Consider the following 17,631-nt stretch of genomic DNA (forward strand, 5'->3'; position numbering starts at 1 on the left):
AACAGCTGCTGTTCTGTTTTTCACATTCTGCCAAGAAAAGCCTTAATCTTTTTTTTTCTAAGTTTTTTATATATCCATAATTACTGTACTTGCCTTTCCAAGGTGGTCAGTATGTTTGTTCTCTGCCAGTCCTGCTTCTCAGATACTCTTGTTCCTAAGTGTAAAATATGCAAATTTTTATTAAAGTAGGATGTTCTTTGCTGTCTGATCTTTATAACGTGCATACCTGATCAACAAGGAGAGAGATTTAAATCAGTGAAACACAGCAGCCAAAAAGCTCTAAGTGATGTGCAGCTGTTAGAAACACAAATTCCTGGTCAGCAGCATTGCCTTGTTAAGGTTTGGGGCTGGACATGTTCCGATGATCTCAGCCCTGTGGGACGGTAACAGAGCTGTTTGTGCCTCCCTTGAGCTGCCTGGGATAAAGGAAGCTGTGAGCAGGTGGAATGTGCTCCCAGCTCCAGCAGCTCTGTGGCATTGGAGTCCCTGGGTTTACAGACAGGGACCTTCACTGATCACCTTCCCTCTTGGGCTGCAGGCACCTCACTGCTCAGGAGCTGGGCTCTGTGAGACTCAGACCCATGAGCTGTCTACACCTGGGAGTTTTGGACTCCCTGAATAAGAAGGCTCTGAACAACAAAGCACAGAGTTTGTCACATGGAGCTCTAGGGCTGTGTCATCCCTGTCTCACCTATGACCCCACAGAACACGTGGATTCCAACATAGTTGTGGTGACCCCGACGTGACACGACTCAGCCAGCTCCTGTGGCTGCAATGGGAGCAGGCAGGCCGGTGTGCAAGCAGAGCACCTGACAGACCAGCGGCAAAGATGAAGAAAGAATCAAAAGGTGAGTGCAGAGAGTGGCCAGGCCAGCAAATAACCAGATATAACAAGAGGTGAGCGTGAAGATCCACCCAGTTTATACAGTGGGCAGGTCTCTTTTGTGGCAAAAAGGTTCTAAAAATATGGAATTCTTATTATGTACCCCTTTTAAATAGAGAAAACTCCACAGGAGAACATGGGAGGATCCATCTCCATGGAAGAACATCCAATAATGCAGGTATGGACCCATTTTCTAAAGAACTTACTTTGAAAAAGAGAATTGATTAGATTTGATATTATGAACTAAAAATCAGGGATTGGAACCTACCAAAGAGAATGCATCAAATATTCATACAAGGACATAAACTGGTGAATATATGCAGCTTACAAAAGCGACCGAAATGCAATTGAAATCCTAAGACCTTGGAAACTGATATGGAATTTATTAAGATGGATAAAAACCAAGATGTGTGACAAGGATTGCGTGCTGGGAAAAGCGGCCACGCCGCACTGTGAGGCGCTGAACTGGCACCCAGAGGGGTGGCGAGGGCTGGAGGCACAGCTGAACCCCGGCAGGCGGCGAGAGCCCGCACAGAGCTGATACCTCGGCGTGCACAGGCAGTGCCCCGGCCGGTGGCGCGGCCCTGGCGGGGTCTGGCAGACGGGGGAACCCCACACACTGCCCGTGCCGCGGCAGCAGCCGGTGCCTGGCCATGTGCAATGCTGGATAGTGCAATTCAGCCTGGAGCAGAGGCAAGCACAGCCACGGTGCCCACTCAGGACTGCTGTGCCGAGCTGAGTCGCTCTCCGGCCACGCAGGGCTGCATCGCCGGTCTAGGCAACAGCACGCTGAGCATGCCGCCCCGTTTGTGCGGACAGAGCTCGCAGCAGCTGCTCTGGCACTGCCCCACGCTGCCAGGTTAGCACCCCCGTGACCCCACGCACACCAGGACTGCCTCCTCTTGAGGCCAGGTGGCCTGGCCCCAAAGATAATTCCCAACTCCATGGAGCATGGCCATACCTCCCTTGGGGGAACATACCTAAACCCTCAATCCAGTGTACATCAGGGGGCAGGGCCAGCCCCCAAGCCAGCATCACTACAAGTGTGGCCTTGCCCCTGGCCCTGCCTCCATGGATGAATCTTTGACTTACATCACCAGGAGCTCCTGCAGTTGTCATACCTTTAAGTGGGGCCACTCTTCACATCTCTAGAAGCTTCCATGAAGGGCATTGAGTGATTGGTCAAGGATCAGGGATCCCTCCAACTAAGTTTCATGAAAGGTTGTTCTAGTTGTCAATTGTCTCCCAGTTTCCTCCCCATTGATCCTCTATTGGTGGGTAGTTAAACCCCTCCTTTGGTACAGCCCTGAATAAAAGATACTGCTCCTCTTGTTTGGGGGCTTTTTGGAGTTGTAACCCCTGAGGCTGGGGGCTCTTCATGGCTCCTAATAAAGCTTTACACTAATTACCCTCCAATTTCCTACTCCCTTCCTTCACCTGTGGTCTCTTAGCCGCCCCTGTGCACCCTGAGCATGGGGCAGTGTCCCCTGCAGTCTGCATCGTGGCACCTGGCAGGGCATCACCGTGTTGCTGCTTGGCACACGCTGTGACACACCACAGATGCTTTGCTGCCAACAGCCTTCCCCGACCCTGCCACTGGCACAGCCTCTCGGAGCCTTTCCACATTTCCAAACGCCAATTGCAAGTTTCCAGAGCGTGGGAAGAGCCCTTGCAGGGGGCCCACCAAGCCAAGGGCAGAGGGAAAATCATGCAGGAGTGTTATACCGTGGGGACTGTAGCAAACAAACCTGCCCAAAAAATGGTGCTGACCACATGGCACACCATCACTCAGTGGCCAAGAGCAGGACACCCTCTCACCAAGCCCAGCGGGAAACCAGCAGCTCCTGAGCGTGGGCACTGAAGAGGCAAACGAAAAAATTTACCAGCACCAGCCAAAGCAACACCAACACACCAGCTACCCCACATAGCTCAGCAGAGCCCCACAGCCACCCTGCCAACCACTGCTTCAACTCTACCTGAAGGTGCTGAGGCTCTGGCAACCAGAGTTGCCCCGAGTGGAGTGTGGAGCCTTCTCACACTCCACAGGACACACCTCCTGAGGTGAGGACATGGTGATGGCAATGGCTGCTTCAGCTCTTTTGTTCCAGCCCTTCTACATCAATGTTGTGGATGAAGAAGATTACATGGGTTTCCTTGATATGGATCATGCAGATAAGCTACTGAAGGAGTATCAGCAGAGAGAGTGCCTTGATTTGGAGCAGATGATGTCAGAAAGGTGAGAACAGGTCTGCACTTCATGGTGAAACTGAAGGAATTGTGTGCTTTCCTGTATGCTGGCTGAGAATCTCAATGGCACTCTCACTAGACCTGACTGGTGACAATTGTCTGGAAGCTCCTTTAGGAACCATTGGGGTGCTGTGCAGTGCACCCAGTGCTGCCAAAGCTGCAGCTACTCCAAGGTGCTTTCAGCTCAGCTGTTTCTCAGGGACTGAGCAGTGTTCATGGGCTCCAGGAGGTGCAGTGGATGGTTAATCCCTGAAACAAGATCTGTGCCACATGGCAGGACTTTAGATCATGACATTCCATGCTTTTCCCTTTAAAGGCCTAAAGATTTTCTTCCATGTCAGTGGCATTTTTAGGAGTTTATTTTTTGGGGAATTTTAGCCAGAGAGATGGCTGATGGAAAGACACCTGAAGGTTTACTAAAGGTTGCCTGAAAAACACTTGTTGATCATGGTTCCTATAAATATTTTCTTAGTGAAATATTTAACTAAGGGGTTACAGTGAGGACTTCTGGCCTCTTGTGCCTGGATTGGGGGCAGCATGGGATTTGTTTGTAGCTAAAGCTGCTGTCAACTGCAGAATCTGCATAGAAGACTTTTCAGCAGTGCGGGTCCTGTTGATTTTTGTTGACAATAACAAAATTGTAGAACTTTAATTATGCTTGATTCAAAATTGAAAATACTACCATCATAATTTAAGAAGCACAAAAATGTTTGAGAAGTTATTAGAGGAAGGGGGTTTCACTGGAATACAGCAGATATCTGGTCGATTTCAGTGTGGAAGCTAGTAATTGTAAGTCATCAGAAACCAAAGAACTAGAAGGAAAATGTTCACTTGCAACCTCTAAGAGGAATTTTCTCTTAACAGGTACATCTTTTTCAGTGTATTTAGTATTATTTAAGGTGGGTTTACAGTCCTCATAGTTTTCTCAGCAGGTGAGACTCACAGCATTGCCCATCTGGCAGGGCACAGTGAGCACTGGCCGTGCCCTCAGCCTCAGGAGCTGCACCCAGCACAGCCTGGCAGGGCAGACAGGGCCCTGGGGCCGGCCTCAGGGGCCACCACAAACCCAGCACAGGCTGCAGACACAGCCAGCACTGCTTGGGGTCACCTGCAGTGCCTGCCACCAGTTTGCCCTGCGAGCAGCCCAGTTAAAGCTGGCTGGGGTTTATCTCCAGGCACTGTAAATCACACCTGTGCACATACACAGGGGAAGATTTGGAGTAAAGTGCACAAGGAGCATTTGGACTAAAGTGCACAAGCACAGCCACAGCACTCAGCACTAACAGGAGCAAAAGAGATGGGCTGAGCTAATTTGAAGACTTTGGCTCTCGTAAACCACTGAGCTGTAAAGAGAGGTGTGAGCTGGACTGCATCTGGAGAAATGGAGCCCCTCTCCTTTGGAGACAGGCTGAGAGATCTGGGCTGTTCAGCTGGACAGGAGAAGGCTCTGGGCACACCTCAGAGCCCCTTGCAGGAGCTCCAGGCAGCCTCCAAGGAAAATGGAGAGGGGCATTGGCCAAGGGCATGTAGCAACAGGACAAGGGAGAACAGAATGGCTTCAAACCAACTGAGGTAGGTTTAAATCAGATGCACGGAAGAGATTTCCCCCTCTGAGGGTGCTGAGGCTCTGGCACCCAGAGCTGCCCAGAGCAGCTGTGGCTGCCCCATCCCTGGCAGTGCCCAAGGCCAGCTTGGACAGGAAGGTGTCCCTGCCCCTGGCACAGGTGGCATGAGTAGAGCTTGAGGTTTCTTCCAGTCCAAACCATTTTGTCCTCAGACCAGCTGATTGTTTGAAATGTTCTTTCTGAAAACGGAGAACTCATAATCAGAAATTGCAAAACTGCCTTTCTGGGGCAAGAGCTACTGAGTCAGAATTAAAACAAAAAGGCAGAGCCTAATACCTGCATAAAACCAACACAGCCTCTTAGTTAATGTGAGCAGAAAATCTCTACTCAGCTATTTTGTTCTCTCTTTTTAATATCATCCTTCAGTTATACATGTGAAAATGATTCAAAGTAAATCCTCTGGATTTTCCAGAGGCATTAGATATATAGTTACCATCCAAATACTACCCTTTAATATTGCTCCCACTTGACAAAAGCCGATCTCTTTCTGATTGTTACCGCATTGCAACACTATTCCAAACAACCCTGAACACGCAGAAATGAGTGACAGGTGCCTCCTGCACCCTGCATGTAAAAGCTGGGGATTTTCTAGTATTGGTGTTTTTGTTAGAAAAATGCTTCTCTGAGAATAGAAATAACTCCACGTTTACTTTGGTGAAAGTACAGCTGCAGGGCTCTGGTTTGGTCCTGGCTAGGCTGTGTTTCCCACCCGCAGATCTCAGTCCCAGAGGCAGTGAATGGGAGCGAGCAGAGCCGAGGTGCCCCGCAGGTGTGTGCGGGGCAGGCTGAGCAAAGCCTCCCCCGGGGCCGCAGCCGGAGGTGCCGCAGCAGCAGGACAGCGCTCCCGGCAATGCCGGGCCGTTTGCAAAGCGCTTGGGGGCCGCGGTGCCCGGGATTGCGGCACTGCCGTGGCAAAGGAGCGCTGGGGAGGCAGCGGGAGCCCCGCGGGCAGGAGGGCTCCCCGCTCCGGGGCCGGGCCCGGCAGTGCCGGCCTGGCTCGCAGCCCGAGCGCTGCCTCGCCTCAGCCGGGTTTGCCTTGCGTAAGGCGGCCCAGGCCCAGCCTATAAAGGCCCGGCCCGCGGGCTGGGGGCCAGTGGCACCATGGCAGCTGCGAGGGACACGGCGCGGCTGGCCTGGATCCTCTGCCTCGGGGCCGCGGCGCTGGTGGCCACAGGTAAACACCGGGGATACGGCCCGGGGCAGCTGCAGGACAGAGGGCACCTGCAGCTGCCTCCGGGGCCAGCCGAGAGCCGGGCACAAACCCTGGGCAGGGATGGGCACAAACCCTGGGTTGATATAGACACAAACCCTGGGTAGGGATGGGCACAACCCTGGGTAGGGATGGGCACAAACCCTGGGCAGGGATGGGCACAAACCCTGGGCTGGCATGGGCACAAATGCTGGGCTGCTAGCGACACAAACCCTGGGCAGGGATGGGCACAAACCCTGGGTTGATATAGACACAAACCCTGGGCTGGCATGGGCACATACCCTGGGCAGGGATGGGCTCAAACCCTGGGCAGGGATGGGCTCAAACCCTGGGCAGGGATGGGCACAAACGCTGGGCTGATATAGACACAAACCCAGGGCAGGGGTGGGCACAGCCCTGGGCTGATATAGACACAAATCCTGGGCAGGGATGGGCACAAAGCCTGAGCTGATCTGGACACAATCCCTGGGCTGAGCCAGGTACAAACATTGAGCAGAGATGGGCACAGACCCTGGGTGGTGCTGGGCACACAAATTGAGCTGCAGTAGTAAAAATTTCATTACAGTTTTTAATCTGCTTTCACTCATTTGTTTTACTTGCCTTCTTTACAATAAGAAAAGTCAAATCCCTGTCCCAAAATCTTGCCTGATGAGGCTGCACAGACACAGTACCACATCTGTATTTGATGTTAGAACTTTCCCACATGGGGTTAAAATGGTTTTTTATCTAACAACCCAGGGCAAAAAAAAAAATAGTAAGATCTCTATGCAACCACTAATGTGTGTTTGGTAAGACAATACATATTATATACCTGAAGGAGATGGATATTGAGGCCAATCAAAATGAAGCCTGAAATAATGTCAGCTCTACTGATTTAATAAAGGTATAACGAAAATTTCTCAGAATAAATTTAAAATTAAATTTAAAAACAATAAAATTAAAATTTAAACTAAATAAATTTAAATGAGTAAACACTAGTAATCAAATTAGTAAAATATAATAGCATATTAAGATAGTATAGTGTTAAAGCTGATAAGACTTTGTTGAAGCTTTATGTATAAAAACTACTGGTCTAAGTGCACTAAAGGTGTACATTTAAGTAGCAAATCTAGCAATTACTTACAACCAGAGCAGTGATGTGATTCTGTGCTGCTGTCCCACAGAACAACCAGAAGCAGAGACCAAATACGGGAGAGTCCGAGGGTACCAATTCCACGTGGACACAGCTGAGAGGACTGTAAATGTCTTTTTGGGACTTCCTTTTGCTAAGCCTCCCGTTGGATCACTGAGGTTTTCTGGACCCCAGCCACCTGAGCCATGGGAAGGTGTCAGAGATGCCACTTCCTACCCACCAATGTAAGGCCATGACCAAACCACTGACCCTGTCATGATGTTAAACTCTGGGCACTTCCAGGACTCTGATGTGCTCACAGGGCCATCCATGAAGACAAATTCCTTGGTGCCCCCTCGTTGCACCTGCAGCTGTCCCAGTGGATGCATTTCTAAAGACACTCTGGGAGCTGCTCTCTGTGCCAGCAGCTGCTCTCTGACAGGCATCAGAGAGAGCTGAGATGGAGCAGCACTTACAGACAATGCTCTGCCTCAGGAGCACTTGGCCAGCCCTTACCAATCACTGGAAATCTTTGGAGCAGGGACAGAAAGGAGCTGAGGAAATGTTGGAACACAATGTTAGCGGGAAACTGCTGAGTCAAGTGCTTAAAAGGGCACATAGGAAATGCACAGCAATGCCACTCTACCTTGTAAATGTCTCACTCCATTGATTTGTCCTACTTCCCTTATTTAGCATCTCAAGGCTAATACCTACCATTGCAATGTAAAAGGTATTGGAGACTTCAAATAATTCATTTATATTTCCATATGTATTTCACATGCCAATCTAAAAGTGTGCTGGAGATCAGTTTCTGCTTGGCACTTTGTTGTGGAAGTACAAAAAAGTTTCTCTTCACAGCTTTCAGGATTTAGTGAATTCTCTTGCCTGTTACCCTGTTACTTTTGCATTTATTCAGGTGTCTACAGGACCCAGTAAAAGGACAGTTTATTTCAAATATGGTAACCAACAGGAAAGAGAAAGTTGCTCTGCAAGTGTCTGAGGATTGCTTGTACCTAAATGTCTACACACCTGTTTCGACAGGAGAAAAGGAGAAGCTGCCTGTAAGCAAAATCCTTATAACACTTCAGCAAAATTATCTGACAGAAAACTTCAACCTCTGGCATGAGCAGACATGCAGGGGCACTTTTGTAGTGATGAACAACTTACATGCTTTCTCCCAGCAAATATTAGTTGGTATTAAAGAGACACAAAATCCTATTTTACAAGTAAAATTTTATTGCCATTTAGCTAAGCAGTGCTTGATTTAATCCAAAGGATCAGTCCAAAGTCACAGGGCACTGACACAGTGTAAACATTTAACAAAAGCAGTGCTAGTTTGTAGACCGGCAGGCCTCAGATTTGAAAGATTTCTGCAATTTGTGAAATGTATTCTGACAGAATCAAGAGTGTAATAACACAAAATGTTGTATCATGGGCTATATTTAGTTATTCTCACTGGGGGCTCTTACCTGAGCTGGGTTGATCCTCTGTTTCCTTTTCCAGGTCCTAGTATGGATCCATGGAGGAGCATTAGTTTTTGGAGCAGCTTCATCTTATGATGGCTCAGTATTTGCAGCATTTGACAACGTGGTGGTTGTAACAATTCAGTACAGACTCGGTATTGCTGGATATTTTAGGTAAGTTGGTTGATGTCAGTTTTTCCTAAGTGATTTCCAAAAGGATGTGTGCAAAGCCTTTGTAAAGAGAAGTGCAGAAGACTTGCTTATGCAGAAAAACATTTCTGAACTGCACCTGCAGCACTGGGGACAATTTCCAGTGCCAAGGCAGATTCCAGGTCTGTTCTTGTGGGGCTGCTGCTCCAATCTCAGGGATGCCCAAGCCATCCATTCGTCAGTCTTGGAGGGAAGTTCTGTGTAGACAATGGCAGATGATTTCTCACACCACAGACTGTGTTTTCCTCTGCCTCTTGGCTTGCATTGAGCACTTGAACAAATCTGTTCTGTCCCTGCAGCACTGGTGATGAGCATGCCCGGGGTAACTGGGGATATTTAGACCAAGTGGCGGCTCTTCACTGGATTCAGGAAAATATCATGCATTTTGGAGGAGATCCGGGATCGGTCACTATCTTTGGAGAATCTGCAGGAGGAATCAGTGTTTCTGCTCTTGTAAGTTCCCAGTAATCAGGAATTGTAATTACTTGGGGGAAAACCCCTCCATCCATTTTCAGTATCTGCATGGGAAGTCAGCAAGATAAAAGGGACGGGATTACGGCGACACATCACCTGGGTCTTTGATCACACAACAAGGCAAAACAACACACATTTTGAATGATAATGATTTGTCATTTTCATACTCAAATGCTGTGGTTTATTAACAGAATGTTATTACTCATCTGTTGAATTAAGTTCTCATTGGTTTGGGGTGTTTTTTTCAATGTCAAAAAACCCTCAAAATCTAATCTAATGAGAAAAGTCCTTTAGGAGGAGTTGTGGACTCTTGCCCAATTTCTGTTTGCTTTGACAGCCACTTGTGCCAAGTGATTGAGGTGAATAGTTCTGGAAGCTGGTGCAGCCCTGCAGTTTGTGACCCTGTGATTGTGTAAAATCTTTACTCCAACACGGAGCACATTGGCTGTGACTCTCTCCTTCTCCAGTCGCTCCCACTTTGGTACAGCTCACACAGCCCAGCCAGGCTTCCTTGTACCTGGCATGCACATCCCTGCTTCCCGTGGCCAAAAGCTCTTTCCTGCCCTTCTGCAGCACAGCCAGCCTGCCTTGGGCACATCCCATCTGTACCTGCCCTGCAGGGTGCTACTGGGAGGCCCTGGGAGCAAAGGGCAGGGGAGGGAAAGGCCCTGAGCTCCCCATCCCTGCCAGCGCTGCCAAAGCACTTTGCACAGCTGGGCTGTGGCCAGAGGCTGCACAGGGACACTCTTAGCACATGGGCTTTCAAAATGCCCCCAATGGCCACTGCTGATACTGAAACCCAAAATCCCAGGGGAGAACACACTGCTTGTCATGCTTGTCCTTGCTTTCTCACAGGTCTTATCTCCCCTGGCCAAGGGCTTGTTCCACAAGGCCATTTCAGAGAGTGGCACTGCAGCCCTGGGCTTGTTCACTGACCAGCCTAAGGAGGATGCACAGGTGGGTACTTGTGGTAATTTTAATTCCTTTTCCAGGTATATCTTAAACTGTTCATTCCAAAATATTGAATCATATGAATTCACATTTCTTGTGGGTGAAGGCAGTCTTTAAAAGCAGTATTTCTGTGTGCAAATAGTACATGTTTAATGATGTCTTTCTTTTCAAACACCCAAATATCCCCAATGAGAGAAAAATGAAATGTCAAGGAATATTGTAACATGTAGTGTCTTCAAAACAACTGAACTTATATTGTTTGGCAGGAAAACAGTATCAGACTCTGAATACTCTTCTCTTCCCCTCCTGTTTGATGCCTGTAGTGTACAAATAAACAAGACTTTATTCAGGTATTTTTTACTTTGAGAACTACAGCTTCATCCTTTCTTTTCTCTTCAAGTGCAAGAAACAATTTCCAGAACCTGGAAGCTGGCACATCAAAGAGACAGCTGTCTCTAATGGCAGCTCTTGCTCCAGCCAAAAAGACATCACCAAGAGTGGTAGAATGTGCTCTCTGTTGCCCTGCAGATGGTTTATTCTCTAACTCCTTTATGTCACCCAGCCTTCTCAGCCCAGCCTGTTATTTACCAGCATTGTCTCAGAATATTTCTGTATCAAAAAAACCTGGAGGCAGAGCTTTTCCCCTCCTGCCCAGCCTGTGGTGTGAAGGATTGTGAGGGCTTCCAGTGCCCTCCCTCAGGAGCTGGGACAAGCCAGGCTCCAGCATCCTTTGTGCTTTGGCTGCTCCTGCTGCACTCGGTGTCTCGTAGAGCCAGACAGAGGAAATGTGTCCAAAACTGTTTGTTCTCACTGCTTGCAGAAAATTGCTGCTGTCTCTGGCTGTGAAAAATCCAGTTCAGCTGCAATGGTTGAATGCTTGAGAGGAAAAACAGAAGAAGAACTACTACAGATAACACTGAAAATGGTAGGTGAAATAATTCTTCTTGCAATTAAGTGACACCTCAGACTTTTTCATCCCAAAGAATACTCTTTGTGGGATGTAATATTAGGAGAACCTGAAGTGGATATAAAATCTGGCGTTCTTGACTTTTTCAGGACATGACAGCACTGCAGATCTGCAATGAGACCTCGCCTGAGAAGTGCAAACAGGTTCCTGCCCTTCATTCTGCATGCACTTGGAGCTACCTGTGCCTTGCCGTCATGCTCAACTAGGGCAAGGAAAAGAAACAGCACAGATGATTCTGGAGAACCTGAAAATCAAATCATATGTTATGTCCTACTTACAAGTTCCTATCTCATTGCATATGTGTCTTTCAAACTTCAATACAGATGTGGTTTTTCCCCACTGTTCCACACATCCATGGCCATAATTAACTAACATGTGAATTCAATATAATGACATCTACTTCACAAACATTAGAAATGTAATGTTAATCTTCCCAGTCTTCTACTGAGTGCAAAAAAGCAGTCAGAGATAATGTTAAGATGGCTTGGATACCATTATGTTTTGTATTTTCATTTGGCTTCTCTTTGGAACTGCAGTAAAAATCTGAACATCCTTAGGAAGCAAAATGGATGCACTAGTGAAGCTTTCTTTTTTTTGCTTTTTTTTCAGGATTACTTTTTCATCAGTGCATGTGTAGATGGTGTATTTTTTCCAAAGAATCCCAGGGAATTTCTCTCTGAAAAATCAATCAATGATGTCCCATACATCATAGGAGTAAATAACTGTGAATTTGGATGGGTAATGCCTATGGTAAGGAACTAAATATATTGATATTTAAACATCATTTTGTGAAGAGAAGATTTTGAACTCAGCATGATTCTCCATATCATGCAGGCATTGAAATATCCTCCTTTTGTGGATGGTCTGGATAAAGATGTTGCACGTCAAATTTTACAGAGCAACTTAGCACTAATCATTAAGGTAAGAGCCCAGTTTCAGAATAACCCAGTGCTGCCGCTTGGCTGGTCTGCCTGGTTTTACTCCTGGAGGGACACATTTCTCACGGAAATGCCATTGTGCTGGAGAGCTCCATGAATTGGGGCAGAAACAGGCACACAGGTGCTGCACTCCTGTTACCTCCAGTCACTGGAAATACTCTCTGCATTCCCAGCCTAAATGCCCCTCTTCTTCAAAAGGAGTTCTGTGGGAATCCAGGAGTGATGCAGGTACCTAAACAAGGTCGCTTGGACATTGTAGATCCCCCCAGGTCATGCAAGACATGCAGAGCAGCAGCAGGTCTGGCAGGAGACCTATGGGACACAACCTCCTAAAGCAGAAGCTGGGCACTGGAAAGGAAAGCCCGAGAGGTTTGGGGTGCACTGACACATTCCTTCAGGTCTCTCAAGGTTCTGCTTCCTGTAATTTACAAATCTCTTGGCTTTGTGGTGCCTTTGTGCTCTCCTGAAGCTACTCCATAGAAAAGTACAGATTATGAGGTAAGAATTAAGGACTCTAGAAGCAGGGCCAGTACTTGCAAGGATCAATCAATGACAAAAAGATTCACCATGAACTTGGAAATGCAGAGCCCAGGCTTGTTCTGAACAGGAGAAATTATGGTCAGCGACAACAATCAATGGATTTGATGAAATCCAGCAGGATTTCTGTGCTCTTGTGAAGGTGTTTGCACAGAAGAGAGAAGAGTCAGCATCACTGACTGCTGCTTATCTAAAGGTGGTTGATCCTTTGATCTTGCATCCCTCTTGTCCCCAAGATCACCTGTACCCACAGCTGTGTAACTCCGCTCTGAGCTCTGAGCCACACTCTGACACAGCTGGGGATTTTCTCTGAAAGCTCTTGGTGAGGATTAGCCAGGGATGTGCAGAGGCCACACTCACCCACTGCTGTTGCTCCTTACAATATTCATCATCATTATAATACTTTTCATTGCTGTTTCAGGGCGTTACATCTGAAGTTGTTGACAGAGTGTACAAGGAGTACATGGGGGATGCAGAAAGCCCTGCCCAGGTCCGAGATGGCCTCCTGGATGCAATGGGAGATGTCTACTTTGTCATCTCATCTGTGGAAGTGGCCAGATCCCACAGAGGTACCCAGCAGCTTCAGAACAGATGTTCAATTCTGTCTGGGTGTGGTGTGGACAGTGTGCAGCACTTTTCACTATCCAGAGAACTGGTAGTGGTTTTATTTAACCAAAACAGTTATTCATTAAAGTTTATCATGTCTGGAGCAGTATTTTCAGCTCTCAAACCAGCACTTTTCTGTGTCCTCTAGATGCTGGCAACCCAGTCTACTTTTATGAATTCCAACATCGGCCGAGTTCCGTAGAAGGTTTTCTACCAGAGTTTGTAAAAGCAGATCATGGAGCTGAGATTGCCTTTGTCTTTGGAAAGCCATTCTTAGCTGGTGATGTACCCATATTTCCTCCATCTTCCTTTTAGACCCTCATTACTTCTCATTTCAATTACTGCATGGCTTTAGAATAGAATTTCTCTCTTTATAAGCATTACAAACCTTATGTCTATTATTAGCATTCCTTATATATCATAAGCCTCATTATGAGCATAAGCATCTTCTGTCTTCACTAGCAGATACTTTGCAATACATCATTCATCTGCAGGTCTCTGCTTGAAAAACCTCCAACAGCTCATGGCAACCAGGAGAGGTGTTGCAATGATACAGCTGATACTCATTAGTTACTTTCTAATGTGGCCATTTCCTCTCTCCCTTTGCAGGAGGTGCTACAAAAGAAGAAAATGAACTTAGCAGAACTGTGATGAGATACTGGACCAACTTTGCTAAAAATGGGTGAGAATCACAGTGCTAATTACAGCTCAAGTTCAGTCTGTGCTGCCCAGAACGTACTTACCTGCCTGAAGCAGTACTTATATGGTGCTTCCTGAAATTTGACAGAATATAGGAGAAATATTGAAGCAATTTATCTTCTTAAAGGTCTTTTTAAAGAACCTGCAGACATGAGGAAGAAAAAAATCTAAGGGCAGTTACTCCATCAGCAATGGAGTTTTAGATTTAAATGAATGGCAACTTTTACACTTTTGCTGTTCCACTGATGAGCATTTTCATAAAATACTGTCCATTTATTCAGGTACCAGAATCACATCAGCTGGGCTCACCTGCTGGTTTTCTGAAATGCTCTGAACCTGAGCAGACAGCAATGGATTGGCAAATGGAGAGCTAACTTTTCATTCTTTTATTTCCAGAAATCCCAACGGGGAGGGCTTGGTCCATTGGCCTCAGTATGACCTGGAGGAAAAATACCTGGCAATAGACCTGGAGCAAAAGGCAGCAGAGAAACTGAAAGAACACAGAGTGGAGTTTTGGGCACAGCTCATGAAACAAAGTCAGACTGGAAGGAGAAAACACACAGATTTATAGGATCTGTGGAGGGCAGAGTTTGCTTTTAAAACCCAAAGGAAAGTCAAACAAAATGAGTTTTTCAGCATACAGAGTAATAATCACCTTCTAACTCACTGTTGTGTAATCTGCCGGCCTAATCACAGTGAAGGGAGAGCAACAAGGGGCATTCAGAATGTTTGTCAGACTGAAAATCACTATTTAATGAAGCAACCAGAAAAAAACTCCACAATCTGTCTGGGTCCAGACAGACCATGGTACCTACTCAGTGCATATCAAAAGTGAATACTGAGGTGGGAATGGGCAAATGAACTGAAATCTGTAAGAAATTATATATATAGAATATGCTGTAAATGTCAGACTATTTTATATGCTTATTTCCTTCTTCTTTCAGAAGGGCATGGTCAGTTGTCCTTCCTAGAGACTCTTTCTGCTTTCTTTCACTGGAAATAGCTTGTAGGCAGCAGAGCGTCCATCAAACAAATTCTGTGAGGTGGGCTTGACATCTCACAAAAGAGGACAGAAAATCTCTACCTGTTCTATTGCTTTGTGAATTGTTCTAAATAAATGGTGCTTTGATTTTTGGAACTTCCTTTTCTTTCACTTAACTGATGGAGGCTCATTCCGAGAGGTCAAGGCACACGCGAGAAGCCACAAACGTGCCCAGGTTCTTTCTTCCACCCAAATGGTTTCAGGTATGAATCTTTGCAGGTGTCTGTGCAGGACCTGAGGCTTAAGGCTCTTCCACAGCCTCTTCTGGGCTGTGACTGTGCGTCCTTCACCCCTTCCTGGCAAATGCCCGGTGCAGGGGCTGCAGGAGGACGCAGTGCTGGCAGGACAGACGCCCACAGAGGCAGAGGGGGAGCAAAGGCTGGTGGTGCTCCCTGCACGTTGTTGGCTCAGCAGCACCAGAGAGGAGATCTGCTGACATGCAGAGTGTGCACCCCCAGCCTCCCCCAGCTGGGGAAGGGCTCAGGGCACACCGGGAGGGAAGTGGCTTTTTTGCCAACTTACATGGCAAGCAGGACACAAAGGGACAATGTGGGAATCCAGGAAGCCAGGAGATCTCTCCTCGTGGCCACAAACAAACAAACAGCCCTACTCCAACTCCCCCTTGCACGGGTGCCCAGCTCCCACATCCCACAGCACCTGGGGGCTCTCACAGGGACAGCCCAAGTTCCTGCTGCAGCTGGTGACCCTTTGTAGGTGTCTTCTTCTTCCTCCTCTCCCCTGGCTTCACTTGCTTTTGCACACCTGTGGATCTCAAGCAGTGTCATCTGCACTACCTGGCGACTCCCTTTTCTGCATTTTCCATAACTTGTGAAAAACTCCAGTTGTGGCAATCAGTAACAGCTAATTGCAGCAACCATGCTGCCAGTTGTGTCACATATTTCTTACCCCTTCCCTTGTTTTGCTCTGGCACAGCCTTTATGTCCATTAGTGGTGTGTTTGTTGAATCAATGTGACTGTCTCTGCACATTCACAAAAATCATTATCCTAACAAGACAGAAGGAATCCTGTGTCTTTGGGAATGCAGAGCCACCAGTACAACTCCTGGGTAGAAGGGAGGCACACATTAGGCACACATGATTACAAAGAAGTTTCTGGCTGTGTGAGAGGAAGTGTTTTGTCCATCTGTGGATTTTAAACCCCAAATATAAAGACTGGTACACACGGTCAAACAGCCGAAAAGGGAATAAAACCATGGTCACAGTGAATAGGCCACAGTTTAGCAGCAGATCCTTACCTTATGTCGCAAACCTCATTTTATCTCATAGCTTTAGTATTTTTGGTCACTTGGTTCAGATTGCCAGCTGTACCAATAGTTGAAGAAATTCTCAGCAGGATATTTACTGATACTATTGAGGAAGAACTGCTCCTGTTCTGTTTTTCACATTCTGCCAAGAAAAGCCCTAACCTTTTTTTTGTAATTTATTAATTATCCATAATTACTATAATTGCCTTTCTAAGGTGGTCAGTATGTTTGTTCTGTGCCAGTCCTGCTTCTCTGATACTCTTGTTCCTAAGTGTGAAATATGCAAATTTTTATTAAAATAGGATGTTCTTTGCTGTCTCATCTTTGTAAATTGCAAACCTGATCAACGTGGAGGGAGATTTAATCTGTGAAAGAGAGCAGCCAACAAGCTCTAAGTGATGTGCAGCTGTTAGAAACACAAATTCCTGGTCAGCAGCATTGCCTTGTTAAGGTTTGGGGCTGGGCATGTTCCGATGATCTCAGCCCTGTGGGATGGTAACAGAGCTGTTTGTGCCTCCCTTGAGCTGCCTGGGATAAAGGAAGCTGTGAGCAGGTGGAATGTGCTCCCAGCTCCAGCAGCTCTGTGGCATTGGAGTCCCTGGGTTTACAGACAGGGACCTTCACTGATCACCTTCCCTCTTGGGCTGCAGGCACCTCACTGCTCAGGAGCTGGGCTCTGTGAGACTCAGACCCATGAGCTGTCTACACCTGGGAGTTTTGGACTCCCTGAATAAGAAGGCTCTGAACAACAAAGCACAGAGTTTGTCACATGGAGCTCTAGGGCTGTGTCATCCCTGTCTCACCTATGACCCCACAGAACACGTGGATTCCAACATAGTTGTGGTGACCCCGACGTGACACGACTCAGCCAGCTCCTGTGGCTGCAATGGGAGCAGGCAGGCCGGTGTGCAAGCAGAGCACCTGACAGACCAGCGGCAAAGATGAAGAAAGAATCAAAAGGTGAGTGCAGAGAGTGGCCAGGCCAGCAAATAACCAGATATAACAAGAGGTGAGCGTGAAGATCCACCCAGTTTATACAGTGGGCAGGTCTGGTTTGTGGCAAAAAGCTGCTAAAAACCCAGATTTCCTTTGAATATCCCCTTTCAATTAGAAGAAAACTCCACAGGAGAACATGGGAGGATCTGTCTCCATGGAAGAACATCCAGCAATGCAGGTATGGACACATTTTCTAAAGGAATGACTTTGAAAAAGAGAATTGATTAGATTTGATATTATGAACTAAAAATCAGGGATTGGAACCTACCAAAGAGAATGCATCAAATATTCATACAAGGACATAAACTGGTGAATATATGCAGCTTACAAAAGCGACTGAAATGCAATTGAAATCCTAAGACCTTGGAAACTGATATGGAATTTATTAAGATGGATAAAAACCAAGAT

The 17,631-nt window shown here is 46.9% G+C and overlaps 1 protein-coding gene across 1 annotated transcript; it reads left to right on the forward strand.

Annotated features, from left to right (window-relative positions):
• Positions 1-5,853: 5,853 nt before the first annotated feature.
• On the forward strand, positions 5,854-15,019 carry LOC131563399 (fatty acyl-CoA hydrolase precursor, medium chain-like). Its single transcript, XM_058813433.1, has 14 exons — positions 5,854-5,929; positions 7,129-7,321; positions 7,993-8,137; positions 8,580-8,713; positions 9,049-9,202; positions 10,079-10,180; positions 10,995-11,099; positions 11,231-11,284; positions 11,751-11,891; positions 11,976-12,062; positions 13,038-13,185; positions 13,371-13,502; positions 13,832-13,904; positions 14,318-15,019. Exons 1-14 carry the CDS (start codon positions 5,857-5,859, stop codon positions 14,490-14,492), a joined length of 1,716 nt encoding a protein of 571 aa, XP_058669416.1. The 5' UTR covers positions 5,854-5,856; the 3' UTR covers positions 14,493-15,019.
• Positions 15,020-17,631: the final 2,612 nt, after the last annotated feature.

The sequence above is a fragment of the Ammospiza caudacuta genome, chromosome 13 (genome assembly GCF_027887145.1).
Source record: "Ammospiza caudacuta isolate bAmmCau1 chromosome 13, bAmmCau1.pri, whole genome shotgun sequence".
Taxonomy (NCBI): domain Eukaryota; kingdom Metazoa; phylum Chordata; class Aves; order Passeriformes; family Passerellidae; genus Ammospiza; species Ammospiza caudacuta.

Excerpts from the sequence above, each read along its gene's own strand:
- LOC131563399 (XM_058813433.1), top strand. The coding sequence starts at position 5,857 with ATGGCAGCTGCGAGGGACACGGCGCGGCTGGCCTGGATCCTCTGCCTC. Across the intron at positions 8,138-8,579 it reads GAGAAAAGGAGAAGCTGCCT|GTCCTAGTATGGATCCATGG; the intron begins GTAAGCAAAATC and ends TTCCTTTTCCAG. Across the intron at positions 12,063-13,037 it reads ACTTAGCACTAATCATTAAG|GGCGTTACATCTGAAGTTGT; the intron begins GTAAGAGCCCAG and ends TTGCTGTTTCAG.